The 19,191-nt window shown below is 36.4% G+C and overlaps 1 protein-coding gene across 1 annotated transcript; it reads left to right on the forward strand.

The window, feature by feature from the left end:
* Nucleotides 1-29: 29 nt before the first annotated feature.
* Nucleotides 30-17,978, forward strand: LOC129003150 (probable serine/threonine-protein kinase DDB_G0282963). Its single transcript, XM_054431405.1, has 6 exons — nucleotides 30-130; nucleotides 6,489-6,685; nucleotides 7,208-7,378; nucleotides 8,146-8,664; nucleotides 9,520-15,131; nucleotides 17,833-17,978. The coding sequence occupies exons 1-6, from the start codon at nucleotides 102-104 to the stop codon at nucleotides 17,893-17,895; spliced, it is 6,591 nt and encodes a 2,196-aa protein (XP_054287380.1). The 5' UTR covers nucleotides 30-101; the 3' UTR covers nucleotides 17,896-17,978.
* The last annotated feature ends 1,213 nt before the right edge of the window (nucleotides 17,979-19,191 follow it).

Consider the following 19,191-nt stretch of genomic DNA (forward strand, 5'->3'; position numbering starts at 1 on the left):
AATATACAAGACCTTTACCTTATAAAAATGGAAAGTGAAACTTGCTTTATTTAGTATTAGTGTTTTATTAAAGGATTTACGAGTAATTACAGTTGAACGATATGGGTGCTGTAAAAAGATTAAAACGAGTGTAAGTATTCTAAACTTAGAAATTTGTTGATAGAAATAGGTAGAGTTCTGTTTCCTAGCCTATTTCAATTTGAACATAGGTCAACACTAGGCCACATTTAGATGAACTTGATTGAAGATAAAGTTATCTGTTGTTATGGTGGTAAAATAGAATAACGTTTCTCTCTTTTTCCAAAGCATTAAGTTATAAGTTAGGCCTATTTGAAATTACCAAATTTAGGCCTAAACTAGCCCAGGTTAGGTAGCCTATTTACTCCTTATTAACCTTATTATTATTACCTTATTACCTCCTCTTAGTCTTTGACCAGCCAGGGCCGGATAGACAGCGTCAAACAACTAAAATAAAACTTGCTTCAATTAAACATATATTTAGCCTACAACTTAAACTTTAGATGGCGGTGGGGGGGTTAAGAGTTGATGGTACCCTGTTGGCACAAACAAGCGAATGAAAATATTGGTTATTTGATTGTTTCATTTGATATATCGTTTGGTTAGGTTAACCTTACCTAACTAACCAAACAATATAGGTATTGATTGATATTTTCATTCCGTTGTTTGTGCCAACAGATATGGAAGTCTACCCTCAAACTCATCATAGACCACCAAAACTGACAAATTTGCAACAGCAACCTAGTCCAGTCTCCTAACTTAACTCTACACCTTACCATTCAGGTTATTTTATTGACTCAATGAAGTCGATGTAAGCCTTATCCAATTTCAAAATACTTAGCCTAGGCCTAACTTATAAATAAGTAAAACTTCATAACTCGACAGTCGACCACTGACTGGCTTCTATCTACCTAGCTTTGTCTTACTAAGTTATTGCATTCAACTTTTCAAGGACGGCTTAGGATTGTTTACTTGATTCATTGAAGATTGTGAATTTGCTGTACCTATTTGGATCGTGTTTCCTGCTTTTGTGTCCTAGAATCGTTTTCCTGGCTCAGGCGGGAATGTTTTTTGCCTCTTGGCTTTATCCGTGCCTCATCATCGCCATGAAACAATTGAAGACAAGGAAATTTTGATTCGAAGATAGTTCCGAGCAGAAAGAGTTTGAGGGCATCTTAGCTGTTTAAAATCTTACAGTTCTTTTGGGGTCAGTGGATTAGTCCCCATGAGAGAGTAGGAATAGGGAAAGGTGCAGACAAATATACAGAGTAGGGTGGACAGGGATCGTTAACATAAAGAGAAACACTCACACAGGTTGAGCACTTGAAGACTAATTACCGGGTTTAGCGGAAGAGTAGGTTTAATTCTCACTAATAAACTAACTTATTTCCGGTGTGTCCGAATTATTTTACACTAACTTATATCTACAGTATCTTATTTACGGAGTGCCCGAATTAATAGAGAAAGAAGAAAGATACTTTGCAAACTACAGCACAGCTAGCCAGAGCAGTTAGCTGCAGACAAAACTCATACAACACACAGATCACTATAACAGCTACAGTCCAGGAACTAAGGAAATGGTGAGGAACGGAGATAAAAGTTGGGGCCCAACTGTCTAATGCCGCTGCCAGATACCGTAAATTCCCAAAGCCAGTCTGTTTGCCCAAATCCTTATCTAGGTGTGGTTCTAAGCTTTGTAGCAGTTTCGTTGGTTAATGTGTTCGTAGCAGGATCAATTCATAAATTAATTTACATAATCAACACATCGATAATTAATATAAGGCTAAAGCAACTACATAGAACATGACTACTGTGCACTGGTTCTAGTCTAAAATACGATGAATAGCTACAATGTTAAGTAGGCCTACGTTTCTGAAATAGAAACAAATGTAAGAATGTTTGTTAGTAAGAAGCCCAAGAAACAATTAAATTCACTCTAATAAATCAAATATTTACTCTTACTTTCATAAATCAAATATCTCACAGCTAAATTACTGCTGATTATGATAAACCTTGTTTAATAACTAAACACCACACATAGTATTTCTAGGTACCGTATTTCACGGACCTGAGCAAAAACAAAACAAACAAATTAAATGAAAAGCTTCATTGCGCGGCCGGAACCGATTTAACTTGAATAGACTCAAACAAAGAAATAAAACAAAATGATTTAACGAGCCGGAGCTCGTTTTGACAGTTACTTATTCAAACTCACACAACATGTGGTGCAACCTAAGTGCATTAGATTAGAGAGAGATGGGACCGCGTCTCGTTGTCCCTCCGTCTAGTTGTACCTACGTCTACTTGTACCTCGAGGCCTAGGGACAACTAGTCGTAGGTACAACTAGACGTAGGTACAAGTAGACGGTGGCTCACCCGACTAGTTGTACCTGCAGATTTTTAGTAGGTACAACTAGACGTAGGTACCTACAAGTAGACGTAGGTACAACTAGACGTGTATTCCACCGACAAGTAGTATCACCTAGCTTGTACGGATGCGTAGTCCCTACGACTAGTAGTCCCTACGTCTAGTTGTACCTACGCGTATTTTGCGTCCTTATAGTCTAGTTGTATCTATCCTTCAATTCGTTACCCTGTTTAATTGATTACTGCACGAGTACTTTTTAATAATACCCTTCATTAAATCAGGAACTGCAGTGTTCCGAGTCGATTGAGTATGATTGGCAAATATTTTTCACCGCAATACGATGTTTTAGTAGTTTTACAGACGTTAATTGGAGGCTGAAAGCTACGCATTGCTGTCCAGGGTCGAAATGGCAGCTATAGTTGTGATTAAAATTTTCCAGCCCTAGTACCGAAAATCGCTTATTTAATTAAAACATTTATATATATAATTAAATATACAAGCAGTATATCCCTAATGAATTGCAATAGACCGCTGCCCAGCAATTATGTATTACTATTTTTGCTGATTCCTTTAAATATTTTTTCACATAACCTTAAAGTATTTGCATTGATTAGTGTGCATTTCTTATAGTTTACAATGGATTTCCCAGAGTTTACAATGGATTTCCCAGTGATCAATGACCAATGAAGTTGAGGTCCAGCGGTTGAAAACTCGACAAAAACTATGCAATGTACTACACATACTTCTCCATTTAACATACACTGTAAATAATAAATGTGATTGGAATATGTTCCATTTGTTTTGATTTTATTTTCATAATTAGTTTACAATTATGAATAACAAGAAAGAAAGAACAATAGATAGACAAAAGAATAATAGATACAGAATGAACGTAATTTCTGAAAATCGACAGGGCCCACATATGCGAAGCCTGTACGTGGGGACCAAGTTGACTCAATAATTGGCAATTTGTCATAGTCTTGTAACTTGTAACATAATTTACTACCACTATTATAATTATCAATACATTTTCTAAGGAGAAACAAACGTCCGATTATTTCTAGGCAACCACAACAGATAACTTTAGAAAACTACGTTATAAGAATTAGGACAACTCAAAAATTAAAATGTTAACATGATTTGTTTAGCCTAACGAAGAAAATCATGAAAACCAAATTTAACTCCCATAAGAAAAACATGGGGAGCAATTTCGTTTACGTACAAGCCGAGTGAGATAATAGAAAAATATACGCCGATGCTTGATGGCAAATCTGTGCGTGCATACCTTTAATTTGAGACCTCAATAATAAAAATGGTAGCAGAGCCAAACGAATAACCCATTTTCTTAAATTTATAAGATTATTTAATTATGTATTTATTTTAATTATTTATTTATTTTACTTGACTTTTAATACCAAAGCAAAAGCTTCAACTTCGTGTAGATATTATGCGTCCGGATTACGAATAAACATAAAACAATCTTACACCAATTTACCAATAAGTTTAATAAACCAAAATTGCACATACTCCGGACAGATTTCTTATAAAGAGATGCTATGACAACCAATATGATCAAATCTCTAGTTATTATCGTTTAGGTTGTGTATTGATTAGTCAGGACATTGATTGAATAAATAAATATTTAAACAGTATATATATATATACTAAAACATAAATACAGCACAAAACAAACATATAAAACATAAATATAAAACATAAATGTACAGTACATAGCCTAATTGTTACAATAAATTAACAATGATCATTTGTTAAATTAATCAGTTCAATGTTATTTATACAGGGTGAATTTTAAATGAGTTCCCCCCTACTTTTTTCTACATTTCTTAAGATATCATCTCCGGACCACGTCAGATCATTGTTGAGTAGTAAGTACTTCATTTTGCTTGGGTATACATTTTTGGCCGCCATCTTGGATCCGCCATATTGGATACAAAGTTTTTTTTTCAAATGTAAAGGTAGGGTTGTGACCCGTTATTTCAAACTAGAATTGTACGCTGATTACAATGCCGTAATTAGTTTTTAAAACAAATCTTGATCCGTTCTAAAGTTATGAGGACTTTTATAACTTTATTTTTAGCGCATTTTAACATTGTGCATTAACAAACTAAGACCATAATCTCAAAATAGTGCTAGATAAAAATAAGTATACACCACCATTCATTGTCGACACATTTTCACATGGTTATGACGGATGTAGTTTTTTCAGCCGCCATCTTGGATCCGCCATTTTGAAATGTGATCATTTAATTTAAATATGAAGGTGGTGTTGTGACCAATCATTTTGAGCTACTTTTGAGCTACTAAAAAGTCATATCTGGGTTATTTTTTCAATGGTATTTTAATACTGAGCTTTAATTACGTTTGCGTAGAAGGTAATTAAGATGTGTTTTTGAGAAAAGTTAGTAGTTAGGTGTGAAATAAACTAATTTGTCAAAGTATATGCATCAACTACCAATCTACACCAGTTTACGTAATATCCATAAGAATAACATATACATTTTTAATTTGAACTTGTTGTAATATTCTCCGTGACTAATACCGTACAAAAACACTTTATTATACTCAATTACTTGTTTTTGTAAACTCTGAATTTATTTATTTAAGATAATTGTTTAAAGTTGTTGTTTAAGCTAGTTAATGTTAGTTTTCTATAGAAAGGTACAGTTTAAGTGGAAAAACAATGATAGCAGATCTTGACAAGAAATAAGAAAAACCAAAGTGTAATATGGATAAGGACTGACCAAGGGACACAAGTACGTTGTTATCAAGAACAGGGGTTTCTCAATGAGCTGCAGACAAGCCAAATTTTCCTGGCTTTTGTAGCAAGTTGTTTATAATAAATTGTTGTAAGATTGTTGATTTTTAAAGAAATAAAATAAATCCCTTAAACTGGTGACAAGTTGAAGGGGAGATACAACTAGCCGCAGGTACAACTAGACGTAGGTACAAGTAGGCGTAGGTACAAGTAGTCGTAGGTACAAGTAGTCGTAGGTACAAGTAGTCGTAGGTACTAGTAGTCGTAGGTACAAGTAGACGCAGACGTATGAGGTACAAGTAGACGGTGGCGTTTCCGACTAGTTGTACCTGTAGATTTTTAAGAGGTACAACTAGACGTAGAGACAACTAGACGTAGGTACAACTAGACGTCGCACCATCGTCAAGTTATCCCTACAGCTTTGGACGGGGTACAACTAGACGCCTGTCACCAAAATGCAGCAGGTACAACTAGACGCAGGTACAAGTAGACATCGCCCCGAGAGAGATTAGATTATTAGAGAGACAAGCTTATAACAACAACCTGTGGGCATGGGTTTACAATATTACAATTGCCTTATATAATTTAGTTTGATCAATTAGACCAAGATAACGGTGTTACAACCAAAAAACAGCACCTGTAGATTGAGAAGACAGTAGAGTGAGGGTTTGAATTCCAATGAAAACCGTTTTTGTCAAACTTGCAATAAGGAGTTAAAGGTACAACAACAGGTTCCAACAGGTTTGGTGTATTATGTTACTAGTCCTGAAAATAAGTGTTTACCGTATGAGTATGGTCGTTCCCGTGTGAGACGAAGTCGAGTGTACGGGATTACCATACGAGTCCGGTACACACATTTTGGACGAGTAACGTACGATACTTTACGCCATACTAATAAATCTGTACAAATTCTTATATATTACCACCAACTAAAGGACTAAAAATCACTACCGGTAGTCATAACCTCTAAGAGAGGTTGTGTTTTTGTTTATAACCACTCATTGCCACCCAAATACAGTATAAATCAGCTGATTGGTGTCCGGTAAAACTCATTACAGTACAGTAGTACGTAATGAAACCCCATTTGATAAAGCTGGCGGCAAACAGCTGTTTTCTAGACTAAATCCTTGCGTGGGAAGTTCGTCAAAATAGTGTAGTGTGGCGTAAAAATATTTAAATATCATTTAAATGCTTTACAGTTTTTTATTCAGATTTAAAATGCTTTATCAATTAGGTTAGTTAAAAACTAGACCCATTAAGTTTTAAGCTCCAATTAATTAAGTTTTAATGTAAACTTTTAATCATAAACATTATTTTTTTTTTCAGTAAAAATGTCGAGTGGGAGAAAAATCGTCGGGAACGCTTGAACTTGACTTTTTTCGAGTTGGGCCGCTTGTTGCCTGATCATGATCCTACTCTTACCCTTACGAAGTTGGAAATTTTGAATAAATCTATATCTTACGTCAAAGAGTTGCGAGAGAGAAATGCCAGTCTTTTAGGAACCAACTGTAATGAAGTTCTAGGTAAGTGAATGTGAAGAAGATTTAGGTATCTAGTTAAGTTTCATTAGCGTATACAATTTTCATTATTTGGAATGAAAATAGCTTACCGGTACCCAAGTTGAATTTAGGGCAAAGGCCTACAGTCATTTTATCTGATCATCTCAGATCTTGATGAAATTTAGTATTCTGGTGATTCCCATAGTGACTAAGAAAAATCCCAAATTCCAACGTAATATCTCAAATAGTAGGCTATAAAAAATAAACCTCCTTAAAGGTAATGTCAGAATTAACCCATTGTGTGAATCTTTCAACTACTCTACTCTATCACATCTCAGAATCAAAATAGAAAGATAAGAGAGGTATCATTTTGCAGCATTTTCCATATCAAATGGAACTATTTACCTAAATAAGTTAATAAATACATAGGCCTACATTATTTGTGAAAAAGTTAAATGTCTCAAGGAATGCCTCTTTCCCATAAACTGCAAAAAGTTTGCTTTCAACAATTTTGAATTGTTTTGTTTTATTAATATGACGAAACAGGAGCAGAAATGATGGCGTTGAGAGAGCAAGTAAAAGATTTACAGAGGAGAAATAAACAGCTGACAGAACTGCTGCAGACTGCCAAAATATCACTTCCTCCTCGCCCCCTCCGCCAAGACGCCCCACTGACATACCAACAAAAGTGGGAAGGAAAACTATCGGCAGATGCAGGTAATTTTAACACATCTTCACTTTTCTTAACAAGTGCAGTAGTTAGTTGGTAGGTGAGCCTAATTCTCATGTTAAACAAACAGTCATTTTACCTTGGACCATTTTAGATTCCCATGAATGTTTGTTCAATAGTACTCCAGACTGAGAAAAATCTTAAATTTCAACTTCCTATCTCAAACTTGTTTCAAAATAACACCTTGTTAAAGTTAGGAAGAAAATAACAGCCAGAATCAAACCATTTAGGAATTTTGAAACTTCTTTCTCTAAATCATGCTAAAAAGATGAGAAAGATTTCTTTTGCATTATATTTTCGAACTATTTCTAAAAATGCACATTGCTTCAGAGGTCATGATAAAAAATGTCATCTTGGAAATACAGAATTTAATTTTAAAATGCTTCAAAATTAGAAAATTTAAAACTTTTGATAATTTCTCAAATATTGTAAAGTCCTTGAATGACGGTTTAGTGACAGTAAAAATTGCATTATGAGATGACATTAGGGTTTTTAATAATGCATACCAGTAGGTTAAGAAATTCTTATTGTAATTGTAGACAATTCAGATATTTATATGAACATAAAGTGTCAAGACAAAGTTTCAGTGTAATGGACTTGGATTCATAAATAGTTCATGAGAAAGTATAATAATAATTGGAAAATGCCTTAGGCTATTTATTTCAATGAGTTTTCTTGTGAAAGCATAGTTCCTTTTTAGAGAACCGGTAAAAGACCAATAATAATCAGCATATCATCTTATTTTTATTTACAGATCCGAAAAAAGTCAGTGAAACAGAAACAAAAGAAAACCCAGTTAAAGTAGTTCAACAGGTTAAGCCATCTTTGAAGAAAAAGAGCAGTAAAGCGAACAAGAGTAAAACAAAAGAAATAAAAACTTCTAACCGTACAAAAAGTGTGAGTGAAAAATCGTCCGTGAATAGTTCAAATAATCCTCTGAGAGAGTTGAACAAAACCTTAAGTGTTCAGAGTGCCTCGTCACAGTGTGAACCTGAAGTATTAAACAGTTTAAGCAATCCTGTGAAGATAATAAACAATTCAAAAGTTCAAAATGGGACTCATAGTGCTGGAAAAATATCAGTTAGTGTTAAAAGTACAGCAACACCAACTAGTAAACAGAACTCCACAGAATCTGGTGTACAAAATACGTTAGTTCTGTCTCGTACGGTCACATTGCCAGGGACTACCATCTCTATCGTACTGTCCAACCCTAAGACAAACATTGTTACTGTGGCTAAATCGAATGTACTTCCAACTCCAATTATGGCTACAGGTATGTTGTGTGATTCCAGGATAAAATGGTTGAGCTTTTAGTTAAATTTGTGTTTATAGGCCTATTAACATAATAAATTTGGAAGGAGTTAAACAAAAAAACAACCTATTAAGGTGGATTTTGAATCTGGAAATAACTTACTGTACTCAATTAGGCCTACACTTACATTTAATCAAATATAAATTATATGTCTTCCTTAAAAATCTGAAAATTGCAGGTAACAGGTTTAAAACTTTTTGAGACAGCAGAAAGATATTCAATCTCAAATATCTTCAAAGATATTTTATTCTGGAGTTTAGAAACAATATGAACATTAGTTATTTATATTGACTTTTACTCTGTACTGAAGAAAGAAGATCACTGTGTAGAACTCACTCTCACTGTATATATTATAACCAAGTGATATAAGTGACCGGACAAAACCGCCTCTTCGATTTTTAGAACATAAGATAGTGTATAAATCCACCAACATAGGTTTTTAACCTAAGGTGGTTATTGTTTTTTTCTTTTTTCATGTGTAAATGTATTTTGTGTTGTGTATGGAAAAAACAATAAAGATTTCTAAAAAAAAAAAAAAAAAAATTTAAATGTAAGAATTGCCTAAGTGGCCAATTCCATAATTATTTTTCACTTTCAATTAATAGTAATGTAAATTTTGAAGGAATTGACATTTATCTGTAATGATTTGTTTTTAAACTCACTTCACATGTCAGATGAATTGCAAAATATCCAAAGTTCGTCATACCTAACCTGAAATTTTCTTGAGTCAATTAGTAAATGTCAATTAAATTCACAGTGACCTTGAACCTATTTTTATACATTTCATGTTTCTTTACAATCACAATTTATTTTTAGGAATCCAGCCAGTATTGCAGTGCAATCCGACGCTGAGCTCGTTGGGCCCTGGTACTCTGATAATGCCAGGTGGTCGAATAGTCCCGGTCCCACCACCTCCTACTGTGCTAGCTCCTACACTAATACTTCTCCCCACCACGACTACCACAACTACCAGACCTCCTCAGAAACCACCACCAACCTCAGGGGGTCTGAGGGCAATCGTGCCCAAACCGAGACACAGGGACATCACAAAAACCACTTTTGCCAATAAAGTGCCCATACCAGCCATAAGCACACACAGACACCGATCCGAAACAAAACCCACACAAAACAATCCTACTGTTAATCTCGCCATCAAAAATGATGTCAAGAAGAAACCTGTTGTAAATAAGGTAAACAAAGAAAAGTGTTCACAAACTATTGTGGTGAATAAATTACCCAGTAACAAATCAATGGATAATCCTACAGTCAGTCATTTGAAGGAAGGTCATGTTGAATTGAATAAAAACTTAAGTGGTAATATGGTGGCTGACAGTTCTTGTGTGACTAGTAAACCCAAACAATCAAGAGTCGCAGGGAAGAGAAAATGTGAAACTAGTAATGAGAACATTAAATGTTCTAAAATAGCAAAAGTATGTGGGGTTTCGGATGAAATTATATCTTCGGAAGTTATTGATAAATCTAAGAATGAATGCAATAGTTTAGAAAACAATCAGAAACTTGGAGAAAAAATTGTGGATGATTTAGTTTCTAAAGCTAAACAAGATGAAGTAGAACCACACACTCATGGAAAGAAGTCTAACCACTCTGAAAGTAATACAAGTTGCAAGAACACTACAGAAAAAGTAAGCACTGAAAACAGACTTGCAGAAATTACAGATAAAAGAAAAGAAAGTATGAGTAGCACAATGGATGATGTGAGGAATAAAACTGTGAGTAATAAGACTGCGGACTCGCTTGCTGGCTGTATTTCTGAAAATGCACAGGCAGAAAACATTAATGTCAAACAAAATTCTGCTACGAATTTAAACAATAATTTTAATAATGATAAAAAGAATGATAATATCCAGAAACCCAAAAGAGATAGCTATACAATTAGTCTGGTAGCAATGACAGAAGAAAGCTGCTCAGTTACCAGTAACAGCTTGCCCAAGGAGGGGCAAATCTTTGAAGGTGGCAATCAGATTTTGCCTGTCTGTACAGTTGATGATTCAGTTAACAGGGAGAAAAATAGAACCGCACCGGACAACTCCCTAGATAACCAAAACGATAAGAATACAGACACAAATAACATTGCTCAAAGTTCTTATAATAGTAATGTTTTCAGTCAAGACATTCAGAATACACCCAAAAGTAGCATGCACAGTGGTGCACAACAACAATTTGGAAATGTTTTGTTCAATAGTAACACCAGAACTGATAAACAACAATATGCTTGTGCATCTTTACAAACGTGCAATTCTACAAACAAAGTGAATGGGAGCTCGATTCAATTACCTTCCGATTTAGGTGTTGATAAAAGTGAAACCTCAATTCAAACCAGGTCTAATTGTAATAATGATGCTGCATCAGTTGGGAAATCTAGCATGAATAATTGTACATCACAAAATAAGCAAATTCAAGATATGAATACGAACAAAAATATGTGTGATGAAAACAAAACACCCCCCAACAAGAGTTTAAATTTGGGGGTAAAAGAAAATATGGCAACACAGACAGATGGAAAAGACAACAAATCAACAAAAGATAAACAACTTGTTACTGGTACTTTCTCAGATGAAGCTTGTAAAACTTTAAATATCCACAACCGAGTAAATGATCAGTGTCAGAACGGTTCTAGTTCAAGAAATACGTTTTCTTCATCCGATCAGCAACATTCAGTTGTAAATATTTATTCAAACACCATAAATGAATCCCTGAAAGGCCCAAATTTTAATAATAGAAGTGTATCCTATACAAATAGTGGTCACAATAATACCAACATCGGAAATACTTTCTTTAGTACTCAACAGAATTTACAGCATCCAACTCTTGAGTTCAACCCATTGAAAAATACTCCAGTAATCAACAGTGACAGATGCCTAAATGAGTGTTCTCAACGAATTTCAGCAAATAAAATGGTTTCTGTTTCTACAAACCAAACTAATAATTCATTCAATTTCCAAAACATAAATTCTTCCAATAATGTAAAACTCGTTCCTGATATTAATGCCCAAGTCAAAAACCCTCCAAACTTCTACGCAAATAAAATCTACCAACATCAACCAAACCTACAACTACATGGAACTAAAGCCTTACAAAATACAATCCCTACAAATGAAAATTTCTGCTTCAAAGCTTGTTCAAGTGTGGATCGGAATGCAAGTTCTAAAATAAAAGGCTCGTCCTCAACACAGATGCATTTAATTCATACACAAAATCATCTCACTAACAATCTTACCATGAATGTAACCAAGTCTCCTTTTCTTCCTAATAACCAAGACACTCGTATGATCAACAGTTTAAACTCGAACAGCAGTCTCCATAGAATCAACGCCGGAATTGACCCCAAAGCTAACCAGAACGGTATAAATGCATCTGCAGATGCTACTAAAAGTATAAATTATCCAAATCAACAGCACAGTACCAAGAGTAGTGACCCTTCTAGTAAGCCTGTTCAAGATACGATGAAAACCTCAGTTGCTCAAAGTTGTAAGTCGACTCAAGTTACTTCCATGCAGATCAACTATGCTAATAATGAAAAACACATTGAAGAAAGTAAACAACAGGCAAAACAAAACACCTCAAGTAGTGGGCCTAAGAAGCCTTCAGATGACTTAAAGTCAATTTGTGACAAATCTTTAATCCAAGATGACAGCCAAGAACTAACAAGTTTATTTCCAAATGATAGACTTCAGACTTGCTCAGATAATCTGTTTAGAGACGCATGCCCAGAGCTGAGAGATCGAAATCTTTTTATGCCGGTGAGTCACTCTTATATGGATGAAATGAGACTTAGTCTTCCTCACGCAGACTTTTCAAATGATTTGCTTTCCTCCTTACAGGTCCCAAATACAGGCCAACACCCAGAGTCCATATCTCCAACAGCTGCTTTCTTGTTGGCCTTTCCCTTGGTATCCACATCTAAGAATTCAGATTTAATAACAGAAAATGAGGGCAGTGATAGTCAACATGCAACTCCTACCACGATACTGCAAATCGGAAACATTGAATCCACCAATAATGATCTATTCCATCAAACTGCTTTGATGATTGAAAATAACCAAAACATGATAAAGCAGAGTAAACATTCTGATACTAACAAGAATAACACTTCAAAACAGCTAAAAGATGTGGAAAACTTTAACAAGTTTCAACAGATGGAAATCAATGAGCTGATGAGAAATGAGAATTTTGCTAGAAATAATTGTAAAGAGAAAAAAATGTTTGTTGGGCTTGGTGAGCAAGATTTATTCTACCCATGTACAAAGAAAAAATCCAATGTCAAAACAAATAATTATCCATTACCCTCCATTGTTGTTCCAAATATACAGGAGAAGACTTTTGAGTTCTCAGAAAACATTGTCAGAAATAATTCTGAGGAAAACAGACAAATGAATCTGAACGAGAAGAAAAGTCAAACCCAAGATAGCAGACCTCAAAATATATTTAATTCTTCATCACAACCATATCCTTATAGTTCTTTTTCAAGTGGAAATGAATTTATGCTGCCTCAAACAAATTATCTCTCATCTAACAATCAACAAGGAAATGATAGTTCAAAATCAACATCTTTGGCTTCATCCAACTTCAATGTGATATCGTGGACGACTGCATCCATTACTTCAAACACCAGTCAAATGGATTACACAACTCCCTATTGTAGCTATCCTCAAAAGCCCTATAGTAATGCAGCAAAGATACAAAAAAGTCCTCAGAATTTTGAAGATCAGAGAGTAAAAGAGAAACCAGTCTCGAACTTAAATGCTTTGCCCAAATTTTCTAACTTCCAATTCAATAATAGCCATACAAATCAAGACTTAGTTGGCTATCCACATTCAAACCAAAATGATAACACAAGTTATAAACCTGAACAAAAACCTAAGAAACTGAAAACCAATTCTCAGAGAGCACCAGTTAACTGGATGACAACGCCTGATGTGAGACCTTTGTTGCCGGATGCTGGTGTAGCCCCAGTTCTTCCAGATGCCATGTTCCAGCATCAGAAAGAGTTGGACTTTGCCTCAGGCTCAAACAACATGGTTATGTTGAACAGCTCCACTAATATAACTCCTTTCAGCATCTCTACTTCAACCTCCAATAACACCCAAACATTTTATTCAAATTCTCATTTTTCTGGAGTAGACTTGCAGTTAGATTTTGCCTCTTTTCCAGACATATCGATGAGCAAACCAACAAGAAGTTCAGCCAATATTCCAAACAATCAGCAAAACCCACATCACTATCTATGGTCACCAAGCAAGTCATCTATTCCGATGTTACCGCATATTGACAGTCATATGATACCTTCAACTTTACCTACGTTAGTTGGAGATTTAGCTTTGGGAACAACAACTCCATCGGGACCAGTTGATACCTTTAGAAACATGAGCATGCCCAATACTTCCTTCAACATTGAAACACCAACAAAGAAGTTTGAGAAAAAACTAGAAACACAAAAGCAAATTACCAAAAATAATGAGAAGGACTGTTATCCCAATTCCGAGAGAAGAAATAATAGAGCTACAACTGATTATTGCCAAAAAACTCACACCCACCAAAGCACAAATACTTCGACCAATTTCCTATCTGTTAGCCAGTTGGTGGATCATGTGAAAACGGATCAAAATCAATCTTTGAGGAGACCAACAAAACCATCAGGAACCAAAGGTAATAACGCTCAGAAGCGAAACACAAGCATTCACATAACAGATAAACCTAAAACATCAAACAGCATCAATAGTAGTTACCATCATTCTAATCCTGGAATGATGGGTAATAGGAAATTCGATGTAGGAGTTTATCAGGATGTTCAAAATTCAGGCGTTGGTTTCCCAGGAACATTTGGAAATCAAGGTCCCATTCCGTCCCAGCGATCGTCCACTCATTACAAGGGAAGTTACAGTGCCGAGTCTCTAATAGCAGACCAGCCTACACCTGTGCAAGGACATGTATCTGACATACCCCAGTTTGTCAATCAGTACAGTCACCCGCCTGTTGTTTCTTCTTCTAGCTATCCTTCTACAGATTTCTTACATCAAAATGTTCAACCTCTCGAATTCAATCAGACACAAAACTGTTTCAACTTCCCGCCAAACTCTCACTATTCTTCAGCACCGTTCACTCCTGAAGGTGATTACCACTTGGGCGTGGACCATCTCTTCAATTTGACACCCAGTTCAAACAAACACTCAACATCCTGTCAAACATCTACAAAGGATAACAGAAGCTCTGTCAAGAGAAATCAGAACAAACCAAGAAGAGAGGAGTTCACTCCCCAGTGGACTCCACAGGTTTATTCTTCAGCTGTGAGACCGAAGGGTCCAATACCCCCTCACTGCCCTCCTTCAACATCCTCTCCCAGCCACCAAGGAACCACAACACTGACTAACTTCAACCTCAGCACTATCTTTCCGGAAATAAATGATAAGGTAATTGTTATTTTATTTGTTTATAGAATTTATAACAGGTTGTATAGTTGGACTTTGCTTATCTCATAAAAAGTACTACAATGATGGTCTAGCATAAAAATGAGTTTACATTCCTATTAGCCTATGACAGACTTTTTCTTTTTGTTCTTAACATTTAGTATGAATAATTACTATAAAATAATGAAATGTCAATTCAGGTTTATGGTATCACAGAGAAGTAAGGAACAGAGGATGCACTCCATGGTACACTTAACTGGTGTCTAGCTTTAGTGGAAGTGTCTAGGGCAAAGTCCCGCACCGCCCTCACGTACTACAACGCTCACGGTGAAGGACAAGACCCTGTGCGATAGGAATTTTCACACAGTGCCCGCCATCAAACTCATCCTTGCTCGTCACATATACATTTCTGCACCAACATACCAGAGCTGAAAGCGCATGGTTGTCCCATAAGCGTGTTTCTTCTGTCAGGGTGTCTAGTAGTCGGGAAAATCGGGAAAGTCGGGAATTAGTATTGAATTTCAAAATGGTCTTGAAAAGTCGGGATTTAGTCTTAAATTTTATTTCGAAGTCGGGAATTTTCATGATTTTGCCGCGATCGTCGTCTTGCGTTTACGTAACCGCGAAAGCCAATAATGATGATGTCTACACGGCCTCGGGAAACGTTCACGATTTTGCCGTGATAGTGGACGACGACGATGACGTTACCGTGGCCGCGGGAGACGACGATGACGTTTCCGAGACCGCGGGAGACGACGATGACGTTTCCGCGACCGCGGGAGATGATGATGTTTCCGTGACCTCAGGAGACGACAATGATGTCTACACGGCCGCGGGAAATGTTCATGATTTTGCCACGATCGCGGACGACGACGATGACGTTTCCGTGACCGCGGGAGATGACGATGACGTTTCCGTGACCGCGGGAGACGACGATGACGTTTCCGTGACCGCGGGAGACGACGATGAGGTCTACACGGCCGCGGGAAATGTTCATGATTTTGCCACGATCGCGGACGACGACGATGACGTTTCCGTGACCGCGGGAGATGACGATGACGTTTCCGTGACCGCGGGAAACGACGATGACGTTTCCGTGACCGCGGGAGACGACGATGACGTTTCCGTGACCGCGGGAGACGACGATGAGGTCTACACGGCCGCGGGAAATGTTCCATGATTTTGCCGTGATCGCGGAAGACGACGATAACGTTTCCGTGACCGCGGGAGGTGACGGTGATGTCTAAACAGCCGCGGGAAATGTTCATGATTTTGCCGCGATCGCGGACGACGACAATGACGTTTCCGTGACCGCGGGAGATGACGATGACGTTTCCTTGACCGCGGGAGACGACGATGATATCTGCTCGGCCGCGGGAAATGACGATGACGTTTCCGTGACCGCGGGAGATGACGATGACGTTTCCGTGACCGCGGGAGATGACGATGACGTTTCCGTGACCGCGGGAGACGACGATGATATCTGCTCGGCCGCGGGATATGTTCATGATTTTGTCACGATCGCGGACGACGACGATGACGTTTCCGTGACCGCGGGAGATGACGATGACGTTTCCGTGACTGTGGGAGATGACGATGACGTTTCCATGACCGCGGGAGACGACGATGTCTACACGGCCGCGGGAAATGTCCATGATTTTGCCGTGATCGCGGACGACGACGATCACGTTTCTGTAACCGCTGCAGTCAATGATGATGTCTAAACGTACGGTACGTGGAAGATTTCATGATAAAAAAACCAAATTTGCTAGTTAGAATTTTTTATTGCTGCATTATTTCTTTACTTGAAAACACCACATTATCATAATACTACTTTATGACAAAGACAGGGTGTAGTATTATTTAGAAAATTTGGTTAAGCTATAAAAATTGGTATCGGTATCAAGAATTGAGAATCGATACATTTTGGTATCAACACCCACTAATTGTTGAAAAAACTAGACTTTAAAAATCTGGAATTAGTCTTGAAAAGTCTGGAATAAGTCTTGAATTTTATAATGGAAATAAACTAGACACCCTGATTGTACTTCTCTGTGATCATACATGGTGTTTTTGCAAACGCAGCCCAAATTAATAGTGTGAGAGACTTTTTAAGTACTTAACAAGCTTACATGTTGGTACCTCGTTTACTTTACTTCATTGCTGATACGTTAAAAGTAAATGATTCTTTCTATAACAAAAAAGGTTTGAATTAAGTTTCCAGGTGTGATTCCAGTTCCTAAAAAATCAATTATTGTTATTGTTGACAAATTGAAGGAACCTGGATCCGTGGTAAACAAAAAAACCTGGTGATTTTGGGAAACTATATTTTTTATTGTCAGAAAAGTACATCCCTGTGAGCAGCAAAGAAATATAGGACGCTCGTGACGAGCTGGCTGATCCATGATAACGTTAAACATCGATGAACGGCGACGTTCCAGAACGTTCCTAGCTCCTAGCGCCGTGGTCCGTTTGACGTTCCGGAACGTCCGTAGCAGCGAACGTGTTAAAATGTGTCTCACACTAAGTAAAGCACAATTCACACATACAGTTACAGCATTGTTTATTAAGTACTATTTTAAGTAACACCAGTAGACTGAGTTGACTTTAAGTAGACCAGAGAACAGCCGCCTGTAGTGGGGGAAAAATGTTTTTTATTATTTTCTACGGTACTAGAATAACGTTTTTTTGTAATATGTTACAGGTCGGGTTGACCGGACCCCCATCAAGTAACTTTCCTTCTACACCCAACTTCCGACCTCATTGATCATCATAGGTGTTTAAAAAAATGCCCACCTAAAAAAACAACACTCGCATACATATTGGGCTCACGGATCTGTAGTCTGTTAAGCATGAACAATCAAATTGCTTCAGAAGAAAGCAAAAGGTTTCTTGCAGAGTGTAGTATTAATATTTATGTGGCTACATGTAAAAATGTAAATTGTGATATCTAGTGTGTAAGATAAAGTAATGAAAGCCAAGTAACATCACATTTTACCATAGACCTTGTTATCCTCAATGCTATTCATACGATCTGGGTGTCCAGAAAACCCTTAAGACCGTTTCCTCTCTTGGCTATATAAATTATTAATTAAATTATCTGTCAATATTTTCAAAAAACTAAATCATCATTCCTTGTTATATAAAAAAGTGGTCAAAATGGTTAAATCATTTGAATGATTGGTTAAAAAATCAAATCTATAATAACACAATTGTAATCATTTCAAAATTTTTGTCAATACTAATGGAAAATAACTTGTAAAACTGATGTAGTGCGACGGTTGTATATATAGTTTTAGTTTTATTTTTTAGGAAACACTTTTATTTATTTTTGTTCTCAAATTATCTCAAATGTTGTATTTATATAAAAAAAACACTTCTTTCTTTTTGTTCCCAAACTATCTCAAATGTTGTACTTAATTTTAAAATTTACTTTGAAGTTTTTTCCTCAATATGTTTTGTTTTAAATCAAATTTCTGGATGACTAAGTAATACTTACCAGTCCGAACCCTATTCCCATCAATCAGCCTTGAATACAGAATTTTCTTGGTTCCATTGTTAGAATTTATGTTACATCACAGCTTTTACCTTTGCCCCTTATATTTTATAATATGTGCAGTATACAAACTCTAGTCATTATTAAACTGTGTATTTTATGTGATATATGAAGTATTGTGTACAGTGTTTGTAAATAGATAAAAATTTATATTATTTTAATTGTTGAACATTTTATTTGAAAGTAACATTACAATTCAGTTATTGATCAAAAGTGAAGTTTTATTGGATCACCTATCACGTTTTGTGGTTTTACTTGTTATATTTTTAATTCAGCTGCTTACTGATCAACGCCAGGTTTATAATAGTGTTTAGGATGTTTATCTCACATGAAAAATGTAGGTAATGTTACCCTTTCCCAGGGACGGCCTTGGGTAGTGCACAGCCCCGTGCAATATTCAGAGCACCCCTTACTACTAAAAAGTTCTCCCCTTCCCCAATCGCTATATTGTTTCTCGTGCTCATAGGAGAAAAATTTGCGATTGTGGCAATAATCATGATGATTTTT

The sequence above is a fragment of the Macrosteles quadrilineatus genome, unplaced genomic scaffold (genome assembly GCF_028750875.1).
Source record: "Macrosteles quadrilineatus isolate MER2022 unplaced genomic scaffold, UCM_ALF_1.0 Scaffold_9__3_contigs__length_116548681, whole genome shotgun sequence".
In the NCBI taxonomy this organism is placed as follows: Eukaryota; Metazoa; Arthropoda; class Insecta; order Hemiptera; family Cicadellidae; genus Macrosteles; species Macrosteles quadrilineatus.

What these genes read in the sequence shown, in the direction of transcription:
- LOC129003150 (XM_054431405.1), top strand. Translation starts at nt 102, where the DNA reads ATGGGTGCTGTAAAAAGATTAAAACGAGT. An exon ending in GTAAAAAGATTAAAACGAGT is followed by an intron (nt 131 to 6,488) that starts GTAAGTATTCTA and finishes TTTTTTTTTCAG; the next exon opens with TAAAAATGTCGAGTGGGAGA. An exon ending in CAACTGTAATGAAGTTCTAG is followed by an intron (nt 6,686 to 7,207) that starts GTAAGTGAATGT and finishes ATGACGAAACAG; the next exon opens with GAGCAGAAATGATGGCGTTG.